The sequence below is a fragment of the Elgaria multicarinata genome, chromosome 3 (assembly GCF_023053635.1).
Source record: "Elgaria multicarinata webbii isolate HBS135686 ecotype San Diego chromosome 3, rElgMul1.1.pri, whole genome shotgun sequence".
NCBI classification, from domain to species: domain Eukaryota; kingdom Metazoa; phylum Chordata; class Lepidosauria; order Squamata; family Anguidae; genus Elgaria; species Elgaria multicarinata.
In genome coordinates, this window is record NC_086173.1 from 82,855,240 (window position 1) to 82,865,850 (window position 10,611).

The 10,611-nt window shown below is 42.3% G+C and overlaps 1 protein-coding gene and 1 long non-coding RNA gene across 2 annotated transcripts; both read right to left on the minus strand.

Moving 5' to 3' along the window:
* LOC134394904 (uncharacterized) lies at positions 1-3,129 on the minus strand. The gene is made up of 2 exons (XR_010025207.1): positions 1,402-3,129; positions 1-1,366 (listed from the first exon to the last, which is right to left on the minus strand). It is a non-coding gene; the product is annotated as an uncharacterized LOC134394904 (long non-coding RNA).
* Positions 3,130-5,325: 2,196 nt separating this feature from the next.
* Positions 5,326-10,370, minus strand: CDKN2AIPNL (CDKN2A interacting protein N-terminal like). Its single transcript, XM_063120738.1, has 3 exons — positions 10,096-10,370; positions 7,052-7,151; positions 5,326-5,515 (listed from the first exon to the last, which is right to left on the minus strand). Exons 1-3 carry the CDS (start codon positions 10,323-10,325, stop codon positions 5,504-5,506), a joined length of 342 nt encoding a protein of 113 aa, XP_062976808.1. The 5' UTR covers positions 10,326-10,370; the 3' UTR covers positions 5,326-5,503.
* Positions 10,371-10,611: the final 241 nt, after the last annotated feature.

The window sequence follows — 10,611 nt, forward strand, 5'->3', positions numbered from 1 at the left end:
TATATAAAAAAAGGACTCTTTAATATTCCCTCACAATAAATGTAAAAGCAGGTGAAAGACGTTTACAATCAACCACAGGAAATATTCCTTCAAAGTTAATTTACAGAATTTAGGTAGGTATTTTGAGTATCAATAATACATTTTTCAAAATAATATTTGTTGAGGCATGAGGATTTTTTATTTATTTTTTAAAGACACTAGCAGCACCAGTTTTCCTTACCCTCCAGCCAAAGCACATTTCCTGCACTAAACTACTCCTAAAAGGCTGTTGGGTAGAAAGTTAAGGAAGGAGCAGGAAACCACAGAGAGTTTGCCCTGCACCTAAACTTTGCTTCACAAGAAATGAAGCCAGGATGGCCCAGCCACATCTTTTCAAAAGTCAAGAAGCTAGAATAGTGTTTCCCTACCAGCCCTGGGTCAAACCTGTAGCCGATCTGAGTTCATACTGTAGAATAAGGCAGGGCCAGCCCTATCTTAAGGCAGAGTGAGGCAGTCACCCCAGGCAGCAGATTGTTCGTTATTTACTTTGTTTTTATTATATTTCTACGGCCAGGAATGGAGAGAGGTGCGTATGTGATTTTCTGCCTCATTTATTAAAATAACTTGGCTGGGTGGTTGAGTGAAGTGCCATTTGCCACTCTGCCACAGGTGGCACAATATCATGAGCCGGCCCTGAGGACAGGGATGGGGAAGGTGCAGCTCTCCAGGTGTTGTTGGATTGCAACTCCCACCATCCCTCATCATTGGTTATTCTGGATAAAGATTATGAGAGCTGCAATCCACCAACATTGGATGGGCCACACATTCCTCACCCTTGCTGTAGAGGACCTTTGCTGGGGACCCACTGCTAAGCACTGGGCTAGATGGACATATATGAGGCAGTTTTCTATGTTATTTTGGAACGTGACAGAAGGCACATTTCACACCTAACAACTCCTCACAGGTGAGCTCACTCTACTGCTGCTACCAGCAGGAGAGACCAATCTCATTGCCTAAAATGTGATCCAGGCTCTAGTAGGTTAATGCACCTTGCACACAAGCATGTGGAATAGTAGCCCAACAGCCCTTTCTCTACATGAAGTCCACTTCAGAAGAAAGATGCTTGGAAGCATAGGCCACTGAACCCTTTCCCAGTCTAGTATTTGTACTCCAAATTGTTCCCTTCCCCAAATGTGGTTTCCAAAACCCTCACAAATAAACATTTGGAATACTGGGGGTGAGGGAAGCCTCTTCAAAGCAATTTAAGACACAAATAATGGATTAGAAAAGGGTTCAGTCCTCTTCACAACTTCCTTTCTGTTACCTGCCATCCCATCCCATCCCACCCCTGAAGCAGCTTTCAGACAGGGAGGGGGCACTTAGGCTCCTGTTACTCACATTACAGTGCAACACCTGCATCACTTGCAAACACATCAAAACTAGGATCTTGCGTTGTTTTGCACAAAATCTTCCTGTTCTATAAAATTATGTTTTAGTACAAGTACTAAAAGTTTGTTGTAGGATAACGCTCTTGTTAAAAACTGTATATTCATAATTAACATTACTACTGTGTAGTCCAACACATCTGGAGGATATGGGGAAGGCTGCCTTATGGAGATCCCTTCCTGTATGTGTGCTGTACCTCACATGGGGAAAGATAGTGTCCATTTAAATATATAGTCTGTATAGAGCAAATGCTTGCTTGCAGGTATATGTGCCATATAGCAGCTTCCCCCCAATTTGAAACCCTCCAGATGTGGGCTAAAACTTCCTGGGGATAATGGGAGTTGTAATCTAACACATCTGGACCAGATTGTGGAAGGTTGCCATAAGATTAGAAAGCCTGGATGAATAGGCTTCCTGTGGAGTACACACCTAACAGGAAACTCAAGTTTGACCCTGTGTACTGTCTAGAAGTTAAGTCTCCAGGTGCAGACAAAAACAGGTCTTTCAGATACTTAGAACAATCAGCTGCCACATAGCGTCCATTCTCCTATGAATGATCAAGTCACACAGAGGTTAGTGTTTGCCTGATCGTTACACAATTTTGATATTGTGAACCGCCCAGAGAGCTCCGGCTATTGGGCAGTATAGAAATGCAATAAATAAATAAATATCCCCTAATAACAAATGTATGTTACACAATGGATTGGATCCAGGTGTACGCTGGATCAACTGTGCTGGTGGAAGTGGACTCCCTTGCCCTCTCCTTCCCAGCCTCTTGTAAATGCTAAACAAAGTCAGGAGATACTGCTGAATGGAGTGAACTGTGGTGTAGGGCAGGAGTGGGAGATCCCCCAAAATTGAGTGGTGGGCTCCACTCAAAGAAGGTCCCTTCCTCTTGTGGAAGGCAGATCCTGGATACAACCCAAGATGCTGAAAAATTAAAATCTGGAACTTCTGTAGAGAGACACTAGGCCCAGCACCAGCATGTTGCATTCTTGTGCAAATACCAGGACCCACTTAGAGCCCACTGACTGGAGGGCCTGGTTTGGGCCCTTTAATTCCCCCCTCACTTTGGCTCAGTACTAGCGCCATCGTTTTTATTCCTCCACAATGCAATGTCATATAGTCCAATTATCTGGGGGATGGGAGCAGCACTCTTTTCACTACTGGTTTAAAGCCACCTTACAGCAGCATTTGTCGGAGCGCTCGCTGAGCTCACACAGCTGGACTTGCCGTTTTCATTCCCCCACAACGGATTGAATGTTCCTTCACCCAATGTAACTTTTTGTCAGTAGATTCAGGACACCGAGAACATCCATCATCACATGACATATTTATGGATCTCTGCGGCACAAGATTTAGTGACCACTCACTTAGATGGCTTTATAAGGAAGAGGAGACAAATTCACAGAAGCCAGAATTAGCCAGAATATGGCAGTCAGCAGAGTGGGGCAGGAAAGCTTGTGCCCTGCTTGCAGGCTTTCCAGAAGCATCTGGCAAGCCATTGTTAGAAACAAGATTCTGGACTAATGGATCTTGGGTATAATCCCAACGAAGTTCTTCTGTCCTTGTGAAATCACATTTTATTCCATTTCCCCCCCCTAACTAGCAAACAGTTGATATAGTGAGGCTGCAGTCCTATAGACATGCATAGGATTGCACTGAAAATCTGTGAGTACCTAAAGTGTACCTAAATCCAGCAAGTATAAGGCAGAGTTTGATAAGAGGCAAAAGAGGAGAAATAGGTGGAATAGCATTATTGGGAGGACTGCAGAAGCTGCTGTTGCTTTCTCTCAGTACGTATTTTAGATCATCTATCGGCTCTCACCTTTAACTTAACTTTGAGGGCAACCTTCCCCAGCCTGGTGACTGCCCAATGTGTGGGATTAGAACTCCCATCAAACAATCGACTTTAACCTTTTCAGACCCAGGGCCCAACTTATGTCAGCCTTATGCTTAATGAACATTAAATGTAAGGCTGACATATATGGCAGAAAAGGGGGAAATTGAAGGATTAATTTAGAGTTCATTGAATAACAATTCAAATGACATGAAATCATTATAGCAACTAAATACAAACCCACGGTTTTTTTACATTGGATCCCCAAAAGTGCAATATCAGATATTTTAAAAGTTCGTTACATTTTACTATAATCTGTCAGTTTGTTATGGCACCAAGTTTCCAGGAGACTGAGAAGCTGCACCTGCCAATATTCCCTTCTCTCCCAATTATTAAAGGTATAAAAGCCTTAAAACTGAAGTACTGGCCATTCTTTAAATATGAGATATGTGCAAGGGGAAAAAAAGACACAATAGTTACATTTTTCATTATTTAAAAACATTCATTTGTGAAAATCAGTCATCATTATTAAATTTGTTTTCATTATTCCCATTTCTTTTCATTTCCCTCCATTTTCAATAGAAGACACAGCTGCTCTTCTGTTGCCTTTAACTTGTTTTTATGCCAACTGGCATGAAAGTTTCAGGCATATTCCTCCTTCAAGAATCTGATCTTCCAAATTTCAGGCAGATGGGCAGGGAGACTGGCCTATTTTATTTAAAAATGACATAGACACAGTCTGACTATTGTCTAAACTAACTGTAGATAGGACTAAAACTATAAGCACAGCAAAAGAGTACCGTGGGCAGACCTGGGCACCAGAATTTAGCAGATCACAGAATGGGCCATAGCAGTCTAGAGAGAAGGCAGCAACCAGGCTTCTGAAGCTGATGCATCATCTGATCACCCCAGTGAGAGGAGGCAAGCAAAGTAGACTTTGGGAAAAGAGGAAGGCTTTGGTGGGCATTCACTTGAGCATGATGAACCTCGAGATCAGCAGTGTGGGTGGTGTTCATTTTATCTTAAAAGGCTGTATAGGACATTTTGAGGAATTCTAGTTGATCCATCAAGTCAGGTGCTAATGACCAGGGGCACCCTGATACCACTAGCACCTGACTTCGTGCCATACCACTCAATTACTTTGCGTGTTGGTTGGTAGGATAGTAGCTCCTAGGCCATAATGGCTATGTCTAGCCTGATCTGCACCTTGTAAGTCCAGTAAGTCGAAAGGCCCTGTGTTTGATGAGGTCCACCAGATAGACAGTGGAGAACATAGTGACCCACTATCTAATTGCTCTGGTGCTGATGTTACCCCAATGGCTTCATCCAATGTAGTCTTGTCCTCCAGAGGTCCAGCCACACAAAGCCAACACCCTTTATCACATTCATATTTCTGCTAACATCTGTTATAATAAAGTCCCTGGTTACAGTTACTTCCTCGCCTACCCATCCCTCCACCAGGTGACTCACAGCCCCCAATACATAGGCAAATGTATGGGTCATCTCAAGAACCTGGGCATGGAGCACAGTCCACCCATAACCCATCAAGATTCTGTACATATGCCAACTTCCTACTCCAGTGTCTCCTCTGCCTGCCACCACTGAGCAGTCAGAGATGGGTAAGCATGCTGTACACTTTGGCTGCTCCAGATGCCAGTTGTGAAGGGTGCAATATAGCTCTCTGCTCTGACCAGCTGGGCCTTATCGCTAGCTGCCTAGTACAAGGTTGGGACATTTGACTGAATGGTCCCATTCAGAAGACACCTTAAACCACAGCTTTAATCATGGTGGTTAAGCTACAATGCCAGGTCATGTTCAGAAGACACCTTAAACCAAGGCTTTAACCATAGCAACTAAGGCAAAAAGTCTTATTCACTGTGGTTAAAGCCATGGTTTAAGGTGTCTTCTGAACAGGAGCTGGCTTTCTGGCTTAACCACCATGGTTAAAGCCATGGTTTAAGGTGTCTTCTGAATGGGGCCAATGTGGTACAGTTTGGAAACTTTAACCTGGGGTTTCTAGAAGGGGTTTTCGTGCCTGATTATCAAAGGGGTAGGGTCAATAAGAGTCTTTAGTATCTTCTTTAATCTGAACTGAGATGTATACATTTTTTAAAAACTTCTAAAATGAGTGTCTAGTATAGAAACAGAAATGGTGCTTCTTGCAGTATCCAGATTACAGTCTTCCATGTAAGCAGATAGTACGACATAATGAAATTCTGGGATCTCTTCTCATAGGCACTAGTGTTGATTCTATAAAAAAAATGTACAGTAAAAGCCTGTTAAATCTATTTCATCTAACTGAAATGTGGAAATACTTCTAATAAATGTTTAGTTTATTTATGTATTACATAAGGAGACTCAGCTACTAGAAACCCTACTGCAGGATGTGATCATTCTTAAAAGTTCTTCTTTCATACTGTACCTCCTGGCAGCTAACTAAAGCCCTAATCCCAGTTTACTCATCCATATACTACTCTAAAAAGTCTTTTTAATAGCTCCAGACTTAAGAGGTGTTTCACACAACTATTTCAGCCCACGGAAACCAGGGGAAAAGAGAAGCTAGTGCTGTATTCCAGATGTTACAACGCCTTGTCAGGCTAGTTGTGGGTGTGGTAGCACAGTAAAAGCTAAGTTCAGCCTTTGGGATCATGTGCACACAACATCTTATATATAATAAATCATATCATGGCATAAGTAGCTGGAAGTCAACACTAGCTACTAGCTTTGTTCTGTGGCTACTATATACTGAAATTATTATCAGGTGCGAATGAGGCCTTCCATGCAGCATTATTGTTGGTGATACTAAAAGAAAACCTTTATAGGGAATAGCTTATCAGTAATACTCATTATATTACATTGTTTTTGATACTGTTTCTGACATTTTAAAACATAGATCTCCTCTTTTACTAAGTAAACAGTCTTTAAAGAAATAAAAGACAAAAGGTTGTATCTAATGTTGGCTTTGCACTAGCAGAAAACACTTATGCAAGACAGGAAATCCAAACGTGGCTGATCACCTGCTCTCTCTGCCATATCCAATACTGTGCCAAATCACTCTATACAGAGGACCCCTCATCCCTGAGGAGCAGCTTTTCATGGAACACCAGGAGCTGCAGTGGGCAGGGGATCAGTGAAAACTGACTGCCCTAAATTGTTTGAGTGTAAGTGCTTTTAGCTAGCAAAAAGCCTCCGCTGGATACCACCAATTACTTTAACAGGTAATTAGATACCACCATCCAATGTAACATGCTTGCAAGAAAACAGTTTTTCCAAAGTACTTTAACACTGGGAGAGCTGGGGCACCTTTGGAGAGCTACAATAAAATAGGAGAGAGAGGGAGAGACAGGCAGAGTGCCTGTTCCAGCTGTACTCCCCCAGGGCCATCTACTATCAGCTGCCCAGAGGGAAGGATTCCAGGAGAAAGGGAGGTAGAGGATAATACCAGACACCTGCTCCTTTTCAAGATGGACTTGCCCCGCCCCAAAACCACCTTTCACCAATTGCTCTGAGGGAAACATCCTGATTATTATTTTTAAAATGTTAATATCGTTTATTATGATTTTATTATTTTCATATTATTTGTAAGCCACTTTGTGTCTTAAAAGGTGGCATATAAATAATTGTAATCAATCAATAAATACTCAACACAGGATCACAACATTCTTCTCTTCTGCTGAATTAATCCTTTGTATTACAGATCCTACTAACATACATGTAACTTATTTTAATGTTTTCAGAAGTGGGTTCCTTCAACCTTTCAGTTGCCCTCTCCCCAAGAATATTCACCTTTTTCATTATTTCATCACGCGTTGTGAAATGTGGTGCATCTTCAACTTCAATTCCCTCAGCCATTTCTGTTACCTTGTCCAAGAGATCTTTGTTATAGCTGTATAATAAAAATAAAGAGATAATGGGGTATACAATATTCTGCTACATTAACCATGTTAGTCTACTTAAGGTGCAATCCTATACGCTTTTATCTGGATGTAAATCCCATGGAACTCAGTGGGGATTACTTCTGAGTAGGCACATATAGAATTGCACTATTAAGTGAGAACTGTTTAGAAATTCTGAAAAGTCACTCATACTTTCAATAAAGTTTAGTCCTTGTAGTTTTAGAAGCTGAGATTGCAAATTAATGGCAAATGTATCAAAGGGTAGACGGAGAAAATTGGGTTTTAGACCAGCATAAACTCTGTTCCTGATACCTATATTCAAATGCTAGATAAAATATAGGCAGTGTACAACATTTAACTTACTTTTCTCCTCCTTAAGGACATGTGATTGATTTAAGAATCTGAACTTTCCATCTTTTTTTAAAAAAGGAGTCAGTCTTAATTATTTTGCTTGAAAAGCAAGGTGGCAGTAAGTCCTAGAGATTAGTTCAAAAGTTAGATAAAGTTCCAGGTTTACTGTATTTTTAAAATTTCGACTTGTATCAATCAATTGCCCTGTGAGTAGAAGAGGAAGTAGCCAGTAACCAACTAAAGGCCTTTGACGAGAAAAGGAAGAAGTGAACTGCCATTATCACCGACTGTTTTAATGACAATATTATTGTTCAGACTGACCTCATGTAAGCCACACTTAATACAGTTTGCATATTTTGATAAGCACCCTATTTTTTCTGCTAACAGTATCAGTGTCCTTCATGCTGCAGGCTGGAAGTGATCTCACCATTCTAATAAGCCTAGAACAGATTTCTGACGCACAAGGTGCGCATATACATTGTTCAGCCTTCAAGGGAAATAATATCCCAACTAAGGCTGTAATCCTATGCACACTTACCAGGAAGTAGATTCCACTGAACATAACAACTTACTTCTGAGTGAAGATGGATAGGACTGTGCTGTATCTGAGCTTCATCCAAGAATCATGCCATAGAGCATGATATTATGTTGCTTGAGTGATTGTGGTATTGTGTGTTTGCCATAAGGGGCTATGTGGCAAACACACAATTCCACAATCACACAAGCAACATAATTTGCATTGACCAGAAATGGGCAACTAAAATGATTAAGGGGTTGGAGCATCTCCCTTATGAGGGAAAGTGACAACTGGATTGTTTAGTTTGGAAAAAAGGAGGCTAAGGGGAGACATGATAGAGGTGTACTAAATTATGCAAGGTACGGAGAATGTTGATAGGGAGACATTTTTCTGCCTCTCTCAAAATACTAGAACCTGGGGTCATCCCATAAACCTGATTGGTGGGAGATTTAGGACAAATAAAAGGAAGTACTTCTTCACATAGCACATAGTTTGAGTTTGCATATGGAACTCACTATCACCAGATGTAGTGATGGCCACCAATTTGGATGGCTTTAAAAGGGGGTTGGATAAATTCCTGGAGGCATAAGCTATCAATGGCTACTAGCCCTGATGGTTGTGTTCTATCGCCAGTATCCCAGGCAGTAAGCCTGTGTGCACCAGTTGCTGGGGAACATGGGTGGGAGGGTGCTGTTGCACCATGTCCTGCTTTGTTGGTCCCTGACCAACGGCTGGTTGGCCACTGTGTGAACAGAGTGCGGGACTAGATGGACCCTTGGTCTGATCCAGCAAGGCACTTCTTATGTTCTTATGCAAATTAAACATCAACTCTCCAGCTCATAATAGCTTTCTGAAGTGACACTTTATGAAAGCCAGTTCACCATCCTTGAATTATAGCTGAGTTAGTATTTATTACCAGAGGCTTGAATCAAGATAATGGATTTTTATCACGCATATTAAGCGACTTACCTAGTACCAAGATATTTGTTATCAGCAAACGGCCACTGTTAATGTGTTTGTCACCATCAGAACTTCCTGCAGTTAATTTCCTTCTGACCTCACTGTTTACAATTCTTCCATGCCACAGCCACCATACATACTGTATATAAACCAGCAATTATCCATAATACTCCACTGATGAAGTAGAATATAGCCCAGAAAAACATATGCCAGAATAAACTTGTTTGTCTTTAAGGTGCCACAAGCCTCTTTGTTGTTTAAGAATAATCACGGGTGCTTGTGATAATCTTACATCTTATTTCTAGATGAGCTTACTTCCCATTTACTGCGGTGCGGAAGGCAGGAATACAATAGGCAGAACTTTATGTTTATTTGTTTGATTCATTTATATCCCACCTTTTTCTCCAAGGAATCCAAGGTGGCATACCTGATTCTCCTCCTCCTCTCCATTTTTTCTTCACAATAACCTTTATTTATTTATTTTATTTATTACATTTATATACCGCCCCACAGCCGAAGCTCTCTGGGCGGTTTACAACAATTAAAAATAGTAAACATTAAAAGTATACAAAAATTTAAAAAACATAAAAACAGTATAAAAACAACAGTATCCATTTAAAAACAACAATTCTGGGGTCCATTAAAAAACAAAGTTAACGTTGTTAAATGCTGTTAAAATGCCTGGGAGAAGAGAAAAGTCTTGACCTGGCGCCGAAAAGATAACGTTGGCGCCAGGCGAGCCTCATCGGGAAGATCATTCCACAGTCGGGGGGCAACCACTGAGAAGGCCCTCTACCCTGTGAGGTAGGTTAGGCTGAATGTTCCTGACTGGTCCAAAGACACCCAGTGAGTTCATAGCTGAGTGAGAACTAAAGCCTGGATCTCCTGAGTCCCAGTCTAACTCTCTAACCACTACACCACACTGTTGTCAAGCTTGCAAAGACAGAAGGATGAACGGGGAAAGCTTCACCTAGCGAATTTCAGGCTGTCGCGCAACCGTTGAAAGGGTGGGAGGGATTAAAATATTGTGCGTCTAAGGCAGGAGAGCGCAGAAGGCCGAGTAGGCTACCCTGGAGGAAGAGGAGGAGGAGGAACAGGGGCGGTACCTGCATCCCAGAAAGAGGTGATTGGCCCAAACCATAGAGAGCGAGAGCAGCTGGTCCATGCACAGCGGAGAGAGCGCCTCCCCATCCCCCGGCGGGACGTTGCGCACGATAAAGGCGCGCCGCGCCTGCCAGTGCTTTTCATTCTCCGAGTAGGAGCGGAACTGTTCGGGGAATTCTGCTTCTGCTTCGGTCTCGGCTTCGGCCACGACCTCGTCGTCTCCTCTCACCATTCCTCCCTCTCTTTCTTCCGTACAACCCGCCAGAAAAAGAGGGAAAGGAAAACAAAATGGGGAGGGAGGGAAATAGGAAATGACGTTTATAACGGCGAGGCTTTTAAGGGAGGGAAGAATGCGAGAGAAACATTGCCGCTCTGCCCTGTACCCTCTACTGCTCTGGTGGTCACAGTGCGACGCCCGCAGCTGAATTCCGTGGGGCTTTCCTTGTTAGTGACGCGCATGCGTATAGGAACCGTGTCCTCTGTTTTCCTGCTTGCCTGAAATGAGGGAATCGCGAGTT

Bases quoted from the DNA above. Each gene is read 5' to 3' on its own strand.
- CDKN2AIPNL (XM_063120738.1), bottom strand. From the start codon at position 10,325: ATGGTGAGAGGAGACGACGAGGTCGTGGCCGAAGCCGAGACCGAAGCA. The intron at 7,152-10,095 runs GTACCGCCCCTG...TTTATTATACAG, and splicing joins CACCTCTTTCTGGGATGCAG to CTATAACAAAGATCTCTTGG.